An 18,354-nucleotide genomic window follows, 5' to 3' on the forward strand; every position below is an offset into this window, starting at 1 on the left:
AAGCCCAAACTCGCAAAGCGCAATCGTTGTTACGCGCCTTATTCAATCGCAAAATATGGTACTAGGTACACATATTACAGTCAGAGTAAACCTAAGTATAAGTCGTCATTTTTATAAATATTTAAGTATATTAATTGATTTTAGTTGCAACTTGAATACAACGCAACACATAGAAGTACATAACAATGAAAACACGGCATTGCCATTTATTTTACTAGAAGGCAAGTCCAAGACAGTGGTGATGAATATTTGGTGTCCCAAAGTAACTCGTCTGTAAAGAACATACAAACACGGAAAATTTACCATTTCCATACATCTTTTGTTTAAAATTCAAAAACCGTGGAGGAATACAGTCGCCACGTTTCTCAGGTACTGTGATTTCAATGTGAAATTTGCTTACAGGCAATATTAATAGTGATTACACTTCCAACAAGGAAGTTCTGCTAGTTTTTTGACAATCAACTCACCATCAAACTTCTTTCCAGAATGCAGGGGTTTGTATGCCACAAAATATCTTATATTAAACTCTCAAGAGTGTGTGATGCAGCATGTGCATACTCGCTATTCCATTCCTATATGATGCTTTAATCGAAGGCATTTAAATCACCAAGGGTGTTTTACTTTGGAGGGAATAAAGACTTTGTGCAGACATAGTGTAAAATATTTTTAGCGTCATAATTGCTCAACGAAAAAAAATTCAAAACATATTATTCTCTAAAAAATTGTTTGAACTTGATACTTTTGCACAATTATTTATACATTTATACTTTTACTGCAGCACACCCTATGGAAAACTAACCGTCACATGCAGTGAAAGCGCTGCGATTGCACGGCAGGGAGGATGTAAGGGTATAACGTTCACAGCAGCCTGCCCTGTAGGGGAAGGGTAAACGATAAACATTCAGATGCTTATGGTGTTGTCGAGCAACCTTGAGGCATGGCATTCAGAGGATGCAGACAGTGTGTCGCACATGCTGGGAGAAGGACCACGGGCAGGTATTACTTGGAGAGAAATTAAATTTGCAACACCTATACACACTAAATATAATGAGATTAAAATTAGGGTATGGCAATGATCAGTGGTGCAGAGAGTGGTGGTTTTGGGGGATAAAAATCCCCAGAGCTCAGAGCATAGGCGGATCCAGGGGGGGGGCACGGGGGCACGTGCCCCCCCCAGACCCTTAAAAATATGATAGATTTTTAATACGGTCCCATTATAATTTCGTTCGTTTTGTATAACAAGGTATCCTTGTGCCCCCCCCTGAACAAAATCCTGGATACGACCTTGCTTGTGCCCCTCCCAGAAAGAAATCCTGGATCCGCCCCTGGCTCAGAGAAATTTTGAAGTTAATCCATTTCACTTAATTGGATTAATATTACTTATAGAATAGTGTAAATATTCATAAAATATCCCTGAGGGGGCGGTAAAACTCACCATTTTGAACCATTTGTATGAAAATGTTTCTAGGGGAGGGTCCCCGCACCTCCCGCTAACAGACATCCAGTGTTTTGCACCTAAAACCCTCCCTAGCCTTAATTCCTAGCTGCTGCCCTGCCAATGATTAAAATGTTGGAACCCATATCCAAATACGACTCAAGACTGCATAGTTTAGAAATTTCGTCAATAGCCCATGGGCTTGCAAGCAACTTCATCAATGTGGCCTAAAGCCTTCTTTTTAAGGCACAGGCTGTTGTGGCTAGGGTGAGACCTAGTTAACTTTCCTTAAATGGATATACAGTCAGTTTCAAATATTGGTATTTAATGAACTACTTTGTCACAGCACTGAGAGCAGCACAGGCATGAGGTGGAAGAGAATCGCAAAATGAATTGGAGTTGAACATGGGTGTCTACATAGATGAAGATACCTGGGCTTCAGAGGGCAGGGTTACCTGTAGGACGAATTGGTGGTGCATTGCAAGCTATTGATATGTTGAGGGGCTCATAAAACTATGATTGGGAAGCTATAAAAACAGAATTATGCAATAGTATACTGAAAATATGAGTAATAATGAGGCTTCCTCAGGTTACATTACCTCCGTTCATAGACATCTGTTACCCAAAACCTACCATCCCCTGGCCCACCTCAGAACTAGTACCCTGGGCACCTTCCTAAAAATGTATAACCCTGTCCATCACCTGCTCAGGAGATAGGTCAAGTTGTGAAGTCAGTCATGGTGGACATGCACCTGGTTTCTGAGAATGATGATGGCGGTAAGGGGTTTCAGAATATTTATCACTGAGAAACTCATTGATGAACATTAGTCAGAGGGGTAGCAATAAGAAAATATATGAGAAGCTTCAAATTTATGATCGCAAGAAGGGTTAATTTTTTAGCTTTCTAATGGCTACAATGATGCAGCCCAATCCTACTGAAGGTACCATCATAACAGAAGGTTACATATTGGAAGAGTACTTTCCATCTAGGTTGAGATATGGGCAAATACAAATTTTTCAAGCACTAAGATAGCAAAGGAAGGGTTGGGAGAGCCCAATGACCAGTGGTATGGGATTGCTTGTGTCAGGTGCAGTTCTGTAGCCAGAAATGTGATTTGGCTTACACACATCAGAAAACCACAAATTAAACTATGTATATATTTTGTTTGAATAGTGCTGAAGTTTAAAATTATCAATGGTTTTCACCTAAATGGCCACAGTTATTGTCTCAGTCTCCATCGGCATTTTTTTACAAAATCCCCCTGATTTTTCAAAAATATTAACTATAGGCAATAGTAGGTACTTTTTAGTATCCCACTTTGATAAAATTTTATATCTGAGACCCTGATATCATTCCATCACTTTCAGCCAAAGGGAAAGAACCCTCCAGTTAGTTGCCTATCTCCTAAGGGAATGTATTGCAGGCAGTCGCCGTTAACCCTTAAGCTGCGGGAGCATCAAAATATTTATGCCACTGTGTGCAGGACTAGGGCGGGGAAGATATTTTTCCGTCGACCCTGGGCATGTGTCTAGCAGGTAGTGGACCCATCATAATCTGGGACTGCCCACTCTACCCCCCGACGACAGACCATGAATGCAATTCAGCCCTTTTTAAGAATCATAATTGAAATTAAAATATTTCAACGTTACTTATTGTAAATCGAATGTAAATGGATTTTTTTCCTCAAATTTGGCCAGCATTATATTTTTACGAGTGATTTGATATAAAACGGCAATTAAATCCACTGATTTTTAACCATATTCCCTAACATTTCAACATATTTCAGCCAATTTGAACTTCGAGAACCATTTGGAATTGTTTTCATCATGAATGCACCGTGGAGAGAAGGGAGCTCTCTCTCGTGGAGAAGGGATAATCCGGGTAGTGTTCCCTGTGGTGAGGGTACCCAGTCCTCGAAAGATGCCTTTGCGCTCTCTGCCATTAGGTTTGGCCGAGTTCAAGCAACCATGAAAAGGATGGCAATAAAATCCCAGGAAAAGACGAAGAGAAAGTCTGGAAACGTGGAGAGGGATGACCATGGCAAACGTAGACCTACATTTGCCGGTCTACCAGGTGAATGCAGCAGATACGTTCATAGCAGCCACAGAGCTTAAGGCCATTTTAAATGGGGCACATCATTATGTAATCTGATGTATGCACAAAAGTGCAGTCAAAATTTCATCATGTAAAGCAGTGAATTGCTAAAATGCATGTGAGAAGGCAGGTTAGCCTCTGCTCTAATTCAGAGCTTGCATTCTAAAAAATGTTTTCAGTGCTAACTTGTGCTATGAAATGCCCCGTATAAAGTTGCCTTATTAAAAAAATCGAGGGGAAGGAGGGCTGAATCCCCGAAAGCCTCCCTGCTCAAGTGTAAACTTTTGGTATCAGTTTTGATGCACGATGTTCTACATTGACACTGATAGCATTGAGGTCAGCAAAGAGGAAATTAAAAATTTCAAGAAATTAATTGTTTGCATTTATCTACAGAGAGAAAAAACAAAATGTTGAACCTCATGAAAGAATCAAGCCCATCAGGTATACCCAATATTAGATGATGAAATTGCTTTTGTCTTTCCTTCAATTATTTGTTGTTTTTTTCAGATACCTTAAATGCATTTGAGAATAGGTAACTAAATCCTAAACTCAACCAACTTCCTAAATAAAATAAAAAACCATGGGAAGTAGGTATAATGATAAATAAAACTAATAATTTTTATATTTTAGTAAGAAAGTCATATACATTTAACTTTAGAATCCTTGAGATAATACATAACTCACTCAATACAATAATTCACATAAGAATCAAAACGGTGTACGAGCTATCCTTCAGTCTTTAGTAACAAACACGAGGAATGAAAAACACCACCAAACCTCGGGCATTCAGAGATGGCACTGTGATGGATAATTGTAGTCACAAGTTAATATGCTAATAACCTTTACGCCCCCTGAACCTCTGTCGAGCATCTAACTGTAAGAGTAATAGAGAAATATTCTCTGATCAAATTGGAATACGGACAGAAGCATAGTATGCATTTATGTAAAAAACACTTGGACTAAGTTGTAAAATCATTACTAAGGTTCAACTTATAATAAAAGATTAAATGTGTGCTCCGACATACCAAAGACCTTTTACACTCAAAAAACGTATTCCTTAGAGCAAAACATTCATCAGGTACCGAACCATCATTGGTTTTCAGGCATTCTCTGGGAGTTTTTCCGGTCTGTCGAGATATGCAAAAACAATTCGATTCCCTGTATAGTCCATCCTCTTATAATTATTTAAAAACCATCATTGCATCATTAATACAGTAAATTAAGGAGAAATTGAACTACGACTATAAGTAAAAATTAAGAATTTACTAATTTATGAGGAGAGAAATACCTTCTTAACGGGGTCCATTATCTTGACCCACGTAAGGTCATCCCACGCCCTGGGAAATAGCGACAGTGAATATGTAAAGAAGGAATGGTTTGTATTATTGTTATTTAAGCGAATTTGTTAATGAAACGAGGTGGAATAGTTAAAGTAACGTTAATGAATTAATTTAACAATATGAAAATAATGTATTTTTGATATAATGGGTGAAAATAAGACTTTATCATATTAGTGTAGACAAAGCTTTATTGGGTTATTCATAAATACATAAAAGCGACAATGCTTTGAAAACAAGCGTACAAGTAGAGGTAAGCAATCAATATATATGTAACGTACCATTGCAACCCGTTTACAGCAAATGTATGTTAACAATAACACTGTAATTACTAGGGCGCTATTCCAAAAACAGACCCCTTGGGAAACGAGAAATCAGGTAAACTTTGACATTGGATGTTACATAGCATAAAGACAAGGCACGAATGAAATTATTCCTTAATGAAATGGGAAATATTATAATCTGTGAAGGGGATCATTAAAAACATCGTAGTATAACGATAAAGAAACAGAAGACATTATATAAACTGGAGCGCTATCGGAATGACGCCTCGTCGAAAAAAGTGATTGCAGGCCATATGTCACTGGGTCATTCATTTGAACACCTATACGAATAATTTAAAACAACGAACTTCATAAGAAAGAAGAAATAACAAAATTTATTAAACATAGGATCCCCATAACCATTCAGCTCACATAGAAAAACCAAATTTTTTTTTAAATAGGGCGCTATTACATTTCGACACCGAAGAAATCCTCAGTAGGGGTTAACATTTACACTGACACATTCAAAAAGGTAAAAAGCGAATTTTATTCAAAACGCAAACCTAATTGTGATATGCAATGACGAAATAAAGACACAGCCGGAGCAGTTTCTAAAATTGGAATTAACGAAGTAGGAAATTAAATAATAATAATTGACCTACCAACAAATCGAAGTAAAGTTTCAATGGGTAATTTTTTTTAAATTGCAGGGAATTTCTTTGTCCGAACTCCTCTAAAATACGATAAAAAAACATCGAAGATTACAAAGCGTCCATAGACCAAATCGTTTAATAATAAATACAGTAACCTGGAGTCAACAAATACTAGGGCGCCCACCAGGGGCGGATCCAGGATTTTTTCCTGGGAGGGGCACAGGGATACCTCGCAATACAAAACGAATGCAATGATAATGGGACCGTATTAAAAATCTTGCATATTTTTGAGGGTCTGGGGGGGCACGTGCCCCCGTGCCCCCCCCCCCCCCCCCCTGGATCCGCCTGTGGCGCCCACACGAAATCACGCCCATGAAAAAGGATTGAACAGGCTTGGAAGTCATTTTTTTCTAACGACTGTGACGTACCTAGAGCTGAGATAAAGCATACATAACAGAAAAGACATACGAGACCAAATGGAAAAAATGAAAAACAATCATATAACATCACTTAGCCTCTTTAAAAACTAAACTTGGGCTTGCACAACCCACAGTTTCCGCACCAAATCAAATTCAGGAACAGTAAAAATTTTTATGTCTGATTAATTTGCAGCTGCGATGAAAGGAAAAAGTATAGACACTTTAATAAAATCAATTTAATAGGACTTGAGGGTTTGAAATAACTTTCACACATAAAAGACGGAGAAATAAAATAATTTGCCAGAAAAATATTCGAGAAATGGGTTTAAATTCGTCATTTTAAACCCATTCGTCATTTTAAACCCATTTAATGTAAATGTGACATTTTAAAAAGACTCCTTCAGAATTTCGGATCGAAACTCATCTACATTAGGAGGTAACACATCAAAGATTATGTAATACACATAGCCCATAAAGATTTACGTTACGTAGAGATACCACGAGTCGACAAATACAAGGTCACCCACCCCGAATCACCCGCATGGAAGGTAAGGGGTATGAATGGTAAAATATTTTTTCCCGACTATCGAGCCCGGCCTAAAGCTGTGATGTCACCCTAATCGTAGAAAAACATGTTCAACCAAGGAATGAAAATGAAAAACGACACAGTAAGTACTTTTCTCCTCTGAAATCTAGGTATTGGATTGCCTAACTCACTGCCTACGACACCATCAAAAAAATCTGTAAAAGTTAAACATTTTTAAAATTTTTATTTTCGGTAAAAATGAAAAGAAATTTACTACAATCCAAAAGGAAACGAAAGCATGACGAAACCTCCGTTTACAAATGCATTTGAAAAATTTACGACACTAGAGGAAAATACTTGACCAACAAAAAACTGGAAGTAAAAATGTAAATGTGACATTTTAAAAAGACGCCTTAGGAATTTCGGATCAAAACTCATCTACACTACGAGATAACACATCAAAGATTACGTAACACACATAGCCCATACAGATTTACGTTACATATAGATACCACGAGTCGACAAATACGAGGTCGCCCACCCCGAATCACCCGCACGGAAGGTAAGAGGTAATGGTAAAATATTTTTTTCCGAAGATGGAGCCCGGCCTAAAGCTGTGATGTCAGCCTAATCGTAGAAAAACATGGTCAACGAAGGGAGTAAAATAAAACACAACTACGTAATTACTTTTCCCCTTTGAAATCTAGGCCTGGATGACCCAACCCATAGCCCTGGACACCATCAACAAAATCTGGAAAAGTTAAACATTGTTAAAAATTTTATTTTCGGTAAAAATGAAAAGAAATTTACCGCAATCCCAGAGGAAACGAAAGCACGACGATACCACCGTTTCACAATTCAACTGAAAAATATACGACACTAGAGGAAAATAATAGACCCAAAAAAATCGAAGTAAACCTTTAAATCTCTCAATCTCTCATTTTCAAAACTCTCCTTCAGAATTTCGGATCGAAACTCATCTACATTATGAGGTAACACATCAAATATTATGTAACACCCATAGCCCATACAGATTTTCATTACAAAGAGATACCACGAGTCCACAAATACTTGCTCGCCCACCCCAAATCAAGCGCATGGAAAAATAGGTGATGCGATTGGGAATATATTTTTTCCCGAAGACTGTGCCCGGCCTTCCGCTGTGATAACACCCCAATCGTAGAAAAAAAATGTTCAAACAAGGGATTAAAATGAAAAACGACTACGTAATTACTTTTCCCCTTTGAAATCTAGGCCCGGGGTAGCTCACACCACAGCCTGCGGCACCAACTAAAAATCTAAAAAAAATTTAAATTCTTTATTTTCGGTGAAAATAAAAAGAAGTTTACCATAATTATTATTATTAAATGTATAAAAGAAGTACAAACACGACGATATCACCGTTTTAACATTTAACCGAAACATTTACGGCACTGCAGGAAAATATAGAACTAAGCCAAAAGAAATCGAAGTTAATTTTAAATGTGACATTTTCTAAGTTTTCCATGAGAAATTCAGATCAAAACTTATATACATTACGATGTAAGACACCAAAGATTACGTAACACCCGTAGCCCATACCAATTTACATTGCATAGGGATACCACGAGTCGACAAATACTAGGTCGCCCATCCCGAATCATGCCCGTGGAAGATATGTGATATTAACGGAAAAATATTTTTTCCCGAAGACTGTGCCAGGTCTTCTCCTTAGATAAGAGCTTAATCACAGAAGAACATATTCCACCAAGGGACGAAAATTTAAAAACGTCATCCATTAACTTTTCCTCTTTGAAATCAAGGCATGGGATGACCCAACACACAGCCTGCGATGCCAACAAGAAAATCTGAGAAAGTAAAAAAATTTTAAATTCTTCATTTCGGGTAAAAATTAAAAGAAATTTATCACAATCATAGCAGAAATAAATCACGACCATATAACCGTTTAAAAATTTAAAGGAATCATAAAACGGCACTACAGAAAAATAATTGACCCACCAAAAAATCTAAGTTAATTTTACATTTGACATTGTCTAAATACTCCATAAGAAACTCAGTAAGAAACTTATATATATTACGAGGTAATACATAAAAGATTACGTAACGACTGTAGCCCATACCAATTTACATTGCATAGGGATACCACGAGTCGACAAATACTACGTCATCCACCCCAAATCACCCGCACGGAAGGTAAGTGATATGAATGGGAAAACATTTTTCCGAAGACTGTTCCCGGCCTACAAGTTTGATAACACCTTAATTATAGAAAAACATGTTTAACCAAAGGATTAAAAAGAAAAACAACAACGTAAGTACTTCTCAGCTTTGAAATCTAGGTCTTGGATGGCCCAACCCACAGCCCTCGACGCCATCAACAAAATCTGAAAAAGTGAAATATTTTAAAAATTTTTATTTTCGGTGAAAATAAAAAGAAATTTACCACAATCCCAAAGGAAACGAAAGCACGACGAAACCTCCGCTTAAAAATGCATTTGAAAAATTTAAAAAACCAAAGGAAAATAATTGACCGAAAAAAAATCGAGGTAAACATTTAAACCTTTCATTTTCAAAACTCTCGTTCAGAATTTCGGATCGAAAGTCATCCACCTTACGAGGTAGCACATCAAAGATTACGTAACACACATAGCCCATACAGATTTACATTACATATAGATACCACGAGTCGACAAATACAAGGTCGCCCACCCCGAATCACCCGCATGGAAGGTAAGTGGTATGAATGGTAAAATATTTTTTTCCGACTATCGAGCCCGGCCTAAAGCTGTGATGTCACCCTAATCGTAGATAAACATGTTCAACCAAGGGATTAAAATAAAAATGGACTACGTATTTACTTTTCCCCCTTGAAATCTAGGTATTGGATGGCCCAACCCACTGCCTACGACACCATCAACAAAATCTGGAAAAGTGAAACATTTTTAAAATTTTTATTTTCGGTAAATATGAAAAGAAATTTACCACAATCATAGATGAAACGAAAGCACGACGATACCACCGTTTTAAAATTCAACTGAAAAATGTACGACACTAGAGGAAAATACTGGACCCACAGAAAACTGGAAGTTAGAATGTAAATGTGACATTTTAAAAAGACTCCATCAGAATTTCGGATCGAAACTCATCTACATTACGAGGTAACACATCAAAGATTCCGTAACACACATAGCCCATACAGATTTACGTTACATAGAGATACCAGGAGTCGACAAATACGAGGTCGCCCACCCCGAATCACCCGCATGGAAGGTACGTCGTATGAATGGTAAAATATTTTTTTCCGAAGATCGAGCCCGGGCTACAGCTGTGATAACACCATAATCATAGAAAAACATGGTCAACCAAGGGATTAAAATAAAAAGCGATCACGTAATTACTTTTTCCCTATGTAATTTAGGTCTGGGCCGTGAAATTTACCGGTTGTTATATATAATCAAATATTTGTTGTTCCCATGGATTAATAATATATAAAATGAATTCCTTGTGTTTGTCTGAGCGTTAAGAAGTTTTAAGCGAACTCCTAACGATCATATTGACGGATTTAGACTACATATTTTTATTCCATATTGGCTGATTTGGAACTGAAATGAACTCCACTGATGTTAACGCTAGAACTCCGATTGAAATTTCCATGTGATAAGCGAAAACCGAAGAATTCATGACTAACTTCAGATATAAGCTACGAATATATTTTCGGAAAAAAGACCACAAATAGCAGTGGAAGACCGCGCGGAGGGGATAGAAAAGGGTCATTCAGTTCTATGAAGGGCATGGGCTCGAGGGACATCCAATAAGCTGGTCATTTGTGTCCTCGGCGGTCCCTTTCCTAACCCCCGCGCGGTGCACACGCACGGCCACTTTTTCGGATAATTTCGTGCCACACGGCATGAAACTATGCGACGCGGAAAATAAAGTGTATGGGATCCTTAACTTTCAAAAGTGAAAAGCTTCATGCCGGCCTGGTCCGAAATGAGTCGGATCTTTTGGATCTTTTCGTGCCTTTTCGTCAAATGTTTGTTTCACCGCAGCTCCGTTGTATATACGTTCATAAAATTTTCGTAAATATTTTCCGTTAACACGGAGTCATAAAATTTTCAATTGTACTGAGTGTGAAATCCTTGATTTGAAATTCATCTACATCTACATAATACCCCGCAGCCGCCTAAAAGGCGTGTGGCAGAGGGTGTTAGGACACCAGCCGTTTACAGCTAAAAAAAATGAAGTGCTCAAACGAAGTTCGGACTAGCGTTTATTAAAGTCCTATATGGTTCGGGGAAAAACGAATTCCCATATCTATCTGGCCCGAAAATTGGGGTGGGCAGGCCCAAGGCTAGTTTAAAAGTATTGCAATGAGTCTTGTGAATTTGAAACGTACGCGATTACATGTTTTTGCGATGATCTTAGAGCAATAACAGTTTTTAGCGCGTTAAAGTCGCCGTAAAAACATTTTTCGATGCCAGTCTTCCACTGGGCCGATTTCCGGAAGATTCTGCATATAGTTTATTGGTTTGGGGATGTTCTGCCTCACAAATAATGATGTGTAATATTATTAGTAGTAGCGGGCGTAACTTGGTGGAAATACATAATCGCAGGAATAGAAGGATCTACAACTTTGCTATTTCCACGTAGCAGTTTATTGACATCGACCATGGTTTCGTAACAAGGTGAAAAATGCAGGTAAATTGATAGTATGTATAGCAGAGGGTTGGGTGTGGAAATACATTACAAGATTTCCCTACCCAACACTGTCAATTTACTTGCATTTTTCACCTTGATAATGTTACTGTGTAACGAAACCATGGTCGGCCTCAATAAATTACAATGTGTAAATAGCAAAGTTGTTGATCCTTCTATTCATGTGTAATATTTATATTGAGGTGCATTTACAATGGAAATTCTCTTTATTTTTTATGAATGACATAGTGAAAGATATATTTTCATTTTTTTCCAGGCTAATTATTTTGTTTTAGCGTCGTATTTTGTTGAAATCCCGTTTTAAAATTTTTTTACTGTGCCACGCTTCTATCTAAGTTTATGAAAAATTGCATATTTTATTTCCCAGAAATAACGACATGATTAAATTATAATTAATTTTCCTGAGTCTGAAGTACCTGTTATGAAATTGGGATGGAGTGGCCCAACGGTTTTTTAAGCGGAGAAGCAATAAAATGGGTCTTGCGTTTTTTTAACGCTAGAGATAAGATGATTATACGCTGATGTAGATTTAATAACAATTTTAGGCGCGTCAAATTCGTTGGGACAAAATAAGTTCCGATGCGTATGATTTCTCTTTCCATAGGGCCGATTACCGGTTGGCGCACTAGTATTTGGTGACCCAGGAGTACCCTGTATGTACATCGATTACGGTTTTAAGGAAATTCTCTTTCTTTCATTTTATTATTTCATTTTATATCAATCCATCTGAATTTCATTTAAAATTTTCTTCAATTGTTCCGTGATTACCCGGAGAAAATATCATTTAAAATTTTGAAGGTTAAATATTTTCCATACATTTGTCTTAAATATTGTCATAATTGTCTTAAATTCCAAATGAAATTTTTCACTCGTTGCGTCATTCTTGCATCTAAGATCATGAATAATTTCATTTATTACTTTCCATAAAATAACAAAATTATAAAATTTTTACTTTTCCTAATCGTGATTTTCTAGCTGGGCAAATGAGGTGGGCATAGATATCAAGATATTTCAAGATAGATTCAAGCATAATTTCAGGAAGAAAAATCAATGAAATGGGTTGTAGTACTTCGCGACTTGCATGTGCTCTGAATATTATTTATTGGTCTCGGGATGGCCTGTTACATCAATTTTGATTTTATATCTTGACAAAAGGATTATTCGAAATTTCCTTTTATATTATTTGTAAATGACCCAGTGAAAATTATATTTCGATTATTTCGTGTATCTTTTCTTTTCTTATTTTTCAAACAAAGAGTAGATAAAATTGCAAACATTTCTTACCATGTGTCATTATTAAATATAAGTGTGTGGTAAATTTCTTTCCTTATTCTCCGAAAAAAACGATAAAATTAATTTTAAGGTGGGCCAACCAGCAGTGGCGGATCTATGGGGGGCTACTGGGGCTATAGCAAACGTTAACCTCCTTGGGAATCCAATTTACGTTAGATAGCATGGTAATTATTTCCGACCCCCAATATACTGCTGGTATTTTTGACCCCACTTAGCCCCATTCCCTTTTCCCTATCCTGGATCCGCCACTGCCAATCAGTGGCTATTTATCAAAGCGGAAAAGTATTGAAATGATTCTGATGTACTATTACGTTATGGAATAACATACTTTTACTATTTAAAACATCCTGGAATAATATCAGCAATCGGCACAAAAAGAGTCGACGGGAAAAATATAATCCAGTACATGCCATTTCTCATCCGCCGCGCCGGGACGATTTCGTGCAGGCGCCCTATTAATATTTATTGATTCGCAGTTACATTATACATAGTTAAAGTTTGGGATGGCGTTCTCCCGCAATATTTGATGTTTTATCTTGTAATATAGAAGAGTTACGCTTTGAAATTCGATTCCAATTTTTTTTAAATAACGCGTTAAAAACATTACTTCGATTTTTTTTGTCAGTAAAATATTTTCCTTCAGTATCCTCCGTTGGTTATATCCAATTTCTAACATCGGTGACGTGTCGTTCTGCCATCTAGTTGTGTGGAAAGTTTCCTTAAAAATCTTCAGAAAATAAGGAAGATATAAAATTTTTACCTTTCCCTGTTTTGAATTGGTGGCGGAGACTGTGGGTTATGCCAGCCCAAGCCTATTTCTTAAAGATTAAAAGTGTTAAATGAGTGTTTCTGATTTTTACCGCGTCGTTCAACACGCTTTTATGTGATCCATGTGGTAACACAGCTGTAGTGACAGTTGTCGGAAAAACATAATTTTCCAATTCATGTCTTTTCGCTTCCATGCGGGTGATTCGGGGTGGGCGACCTAGTATTTGTCGACTCGTGGTATCCCTGTGCAATGTAAATTGGTATGGGCTACGGGTATTACGTAATCTTTGGTGTCTTACCTCGTAATGTATATAAGTTTTGATCTGAATTTCTGATGGAAAACTTAGAAAATGTCACATTTAAAATTAACTTCGATTTTTTTTGGCTTAGTTCTTTATTTTCCTGTAGTGCCGTAATTGTTTCGGTTAAATATTAAAACGGTGATATCGTCGTGTTTTTACTTCTTCTATAATAATAATAATAATAATAATAATAATAATAATAATAATTATGGTAAACTTCTTTTAATTATCACCGAAAATTAATAATTTAAATTTTTTTAAAGATTTTTAGTTGGTGCCGCAGGCTGTGGTGTGGGCTACCCCGGGCCTAGATTTCAAAGGGGAAAAGTACTTACGTTGTCGATTTTCATTTTCATCCCTTATTTGAACATTTTTTTCTACGATTGGGGTGTTATCACAGCGGAAGGCCGGGCACAGTCTTCGGGAAAAAATATATTCCCATTCACATCACCTATTTTTCCATGCGCTTGATTTGGGGTGGGCGAGCAAGTATTTGTGGACTCGTGGTATCTCTATGTAATGAAAATCTGTATGGGCTATGGGTGTTACATAATATTTGATGTGTTACCTCATAATGTAGATGAGTTTCGATCCGAAATTCTGAAGGAGAGTTTTGAAAATGAGAGATTTAAATGTTTAATTCGATTTTTTTTTTGGGTCAATTATATTCATCTAGTTTTTTTAAATTTTCAAATGCATTTTTAAGCGGAGGTTTCGTCGTGCTTTCGTTTCCTTTGGTATTGTGGTAAATTTCTTTTCATTTTTACCGAAAATAAAAATTTTAAAAATGTTTAACTTTTCCAGATTTTGTTGATTGTGTCCAGGGCTGTGGGTTGGGCCATCCAGGCCTAGATTTCAAAGGGGAAAGTAATTACGCTGTCGTTTTTTATTTTAATCCCTTGGTTGACCATGTTTATCTACGATTAGGCTGACATCACAGCTGTAGGCCGGGCACGATCTACGAAAAAAAATATTTTGCCATTCATACCACTTACCTTCCATGCGGGTGATTTGGGGTGGGCGACCTCGTATTTGTCGATTCGTGGTATCTCTATGTAACGTAAATCTGTATGGGCTATGTGTGTTACGTAATCTTTGATGTGTTACCTCGTGATGTAGACGATTTTCGATCCGAAATTCTGATGGAGTCTTTTTAAAATGTCACATTAACATTTTTACTTCCAGTTTTTTTTGGGTCAAGTATTTTCCTCTAGAGTCGTAAATATTTCAGTTGAATTTTAAAACTGTGGTATCGTCGTGCTTTCGTTTCCTCTGGGATTGCGGTAAATTTCTTTTCATATTTACCGAAAAAAAAATTTTAAAAATGTTTACCTTTTCCAGATTTTTTTGATGGTGTCGTAGGCAGTGGGTTAGGCAATCCAATACCTAGATTTCAGAGGAGAAAAGTACTTACTGTGTCGTTTTTCATTTTCATTCCTTGGTTGAACATGTTTTTCTACGATTAGGCTGACATCACAGCTTTAGGCCGGGTTCCATCTTCGGGAAAAAATATTTTACCATTCATACCCCTTACCTTACACGCAGGTGATTCGGGGTGGGCGACCTTGTATTTGTCGACTCGTGGTATTTCTACGTAACGTAAATCTTTATGGGCTATGTGTGTTACATAATCTTTGATGTGTTACCTCCTAATGTAGATGAGTTTCGATCCGAAATTCCTAAAGAGTCTTTTTAAAATGTCACATTTACATTTTTACTTCCAGTTTTTTGTGGGTCCAGTATTTTCCTCTAGTGACGTAAATTTTTCAGTTGAATTTTAAAACAGTGGTATCGTCGTTCTTTCGTTTCAGCTATGATTGTGGTAAATTTCTTTTGATATTTACCGAAAAAAAAATTTTTAAAAATGTTTACCTTTTCCGGATTTTGTTGATGGTGTCGTAGGCAGTGCGTTAGGCAATCCAATACCTAGATTTCAGAGGAAAAAAGTACTTACTGTGTCGTTTTTCATTTTCATTCCTTGGTTGAACATGTTTTTCTACGATTAGGGTGACATCACAGCTTTAGGCCGGGCTCGATAGTCGGGAAAAAATATTTTACCATTCATACCCCTTACCTTCCATGCGGGTGATTCGGGGTGGGTGACCTTGTATTTGTCGACTCGTGGTATCTCTACGTAACGTAAATCTTTATGGGCTATGTGTGTTACATAATCTTTGATGTGTTACCTCCTAATGTAGACGATTTTCGATCCGAAATTCTGATGGAGTCTTTTTAAAATGTCACATTTTCATTTTTACTTCCAGTTTTTTTTGGGTCAAGTATTTTCCTCTAGAGTCGTAAATATTTCAGTTGAATTTTAAAACTGTGGTATCGTCGTGCTTTCGTTTCCTCTGGGATTGCGGTAAATTTCTTTTCATATTTACCGAAAAAAAATTTTTTTAAATGTTTACCTTTTCCGGATTTTGTTGATGGTGTCGTAGGCAGTGGGTTAGGCATCCCAATACCTAGATTTCAGAGGAGAAAAGTACTTACTGTGTCGTTTTTCATTTTCATTCCTTGGTTGAACATGTTTTTCTACGATTAGGCTGACATCACAGCTTTAGGCCGGGTTCCATCTTCGGGAAAAAATATTTTACCATTCGTGCCACTTACCTTACACGCAGGTGATTCGGGGTGGGCGACCTTGTATTTGTCGACTCGTGGTATTTCTACGTAACGTAAATCTTTATGGGCTATGTGTGTTACATAATCTTTGATGTGTTACCTCCTAATGTAGATGAGTTTCGATCCGAAATTCTGAAGGAGTCTTTTTAAAATGTCACATTTACATTTTTACTTCCAGTTTTTTGTGGGTCCAGTATTTTCCTCTAGTGACGTAAATTTTTCAGTTGAATTTTAAAACGGTGATATCGTCGTGCTTTCGTTTCATCTATGATTGTGTTAAATTTCTTTTCATATTTACCGAAAAAAAATTTTAAAAATGTTTAACTTTTACAGATTTTTTTGATGGTGTCGTAGGCAGTGAGTTAGGCAATCCAATACCTAGATTTCAGAGGAGAAAAGTACTTACTGTGTCGTTTTTCATTTTCATTCCTTGGTTGAACATGTTTTTCTACGATTAGAGTGACATCACAGCTTTAGGCCGGGCTCGATAGTCGGGAAAAAATATTTTACCATTCATACCACTTACCTTCCATGCGGGTGATTCGGGGTGGGCGACCTTGTATTTGTCGACTCGTGGTATCTCTACGTAACGTAAATCTTTATGGGCTATGTGTGTTACATAATCTTTGATGTGTTACCTCCTAATGTAGATGAGTTTCGATCCGAAATTCTGAAGGAGTCTTTTTAAAATGTCACATTTACATTTTTACTTTCAGTTTTTTGTGGGTCCAGTATTTTCCTCTAGTGCCGTAAATTTTTCAGTTGAATTTTAAAACGGTGGTATCGTCGTGCTTTCGTTTCATCTATGATTGTGGTAAATTTCTTTTCATATTTACCGAAAATAAAAATTTTAAAAATGTTTAACTTTTCCAGATTTTTTTTTGGTGTCCGGATAGCGCCTTAGTTTTTGAACATGCGTAGTATAGCGCCTTAGTTTTTGAACATGCGTAGTTTATGCTGTATATATTGTCGGGGTTGGGAATGATATGTTACCATATGTTTGATTCTTTGTGATTCATTTACAATTCCCTGTTGTAGATATGTCGCATAGGTGAAATAATAAATGACCAGGTTACATATGCACTGCAATCTCTTATATCGACTTGGCCACCTCTCGATAGCGCCTAAGTATTTCATGTTATGAGGTTTATTAACGGATATATTAAGGTCCCTTTTAATGTCTTTTTCAGTGATACTGAAGTTTATCGTTAAATTAAGGTGGATTCAGTCGGTTTTTCGCTGTAATTTTTCGTTAAAGTCAGTGTCAAAAGTTGCCTTTACTAGCGCTCTCCACGGGACACATCAGGATAGCGCCCTAGTATTTAACGTACCTTTTTTTTACATATTTATCCTTTATGCTGGTTGAAATGTTAAGTTACATCAATTTTGTTTACTGCTCTATTCTTTTAAGGTATTTTTTTTTGTTATATTTTGTTTTATGACTTATTAAATGACCGAGTGGAACATTGCCTGTACTTATGTTTTAGAGTGTTTTTCCTGCCAATATGTGATAAGAAAGAATACTTTTCTTGCTGAAAATAATAAAATTAACCAATTTTAAGGTGTAATTATAAGTTTAATTAAAAAAGCCGTCTTTATACCAGAAATATTAAGCATTATGTGTTAGCATAATTTTGTCGCTATTTCCCGGGGCGTGGGTTGACCTTTCATGGGTCAAAATAATGCGCGTTTCTTAACGCATTCACTCTCTAGCAGACACATTTTTAAATCTGCTCGAATGCCGCTGCAAGGACTATGATCTTTCAACTCCTGAGGTGTGTCACCCTCGTATCTCATCATCTTGGATAATCAATATTGATTTTTATATTAAAATGAACAATTACGAAATAGAGTGAACAATAGCCAAAGAATTTTCTTGTGTTTTCGTTACATGAAAAAACACCTCTCAATTGTTTGTAAAC

At 36.8% G+C, this 18,354-nt stretch overlaps 1 protein-coding gene across 1 annotated transcript; it reads right to left on the bottom strand.

Moving 5' to 3' along the window:
* Positions 1-4,143: 4,143 nt before the first annotated feature.
* LOC124154170 (cytochrome c oxidase assembly factor 5) lies at positions 4,144-18,342 on the bottom strand. The gene is made up of 3 exons (XM_046527732.1): positions 18,124-18,342; positions 4,556-4,659; positions 4,144-4,404 (listed from the first exon to the last, which is right to left on the bottom strand). Exons 1-3 carry the CDS (start codon positions 18,230-18,232, stop codon positions 4,363-4,365), a joined length of 255 nt encoding a protein of 84 aa, XP_046383688.1. The 5' UTR covers positions 18,233-18,342; the 3' UTR covers positions 4,144-4,362.
* Positions 18,343-18,354: the final 12 nt, after the last annotated feature.

Source organism: Ischnura elegans, chromosome 2 (genome assembly GCF_921293095.1).
Source record: "Ischnura elegans chromosome 2, ioIscEleg1.1, whole genome shotgun sequence".
Lineage (NCBI taxonomy): Eukaryota > Metazoa > Arthropoda > Insecta > Odonata > Coenagrionidae > Ischnura > Ischnura elegans.

Excerpts from the sequence above, each read along its gene's own strand:
- LOC124154170 (XM_046527732.1), bottom strand. The coding sequence starts at position 18,232 with ATGATGAGATACGAGGGTGACACACCTCAGGAGTTGAAAGATCATAGT. Across the intron at positions 4,660-18,123 it reads AGAGAGTGAATGCGTTAAGA|AGACCGGAAAAACTCCCAGA; the intron begins AACGCGCATTAT and ends GCATATCTCGAC. Across the intron at positions 4,405-4,555 it reads TTGAGTGTAAAAGGTCTTTG|TTAGATGCTCGACAGAGGTT; the intron begins GTATGTCGGAGC and ends TTACTCTTACAG.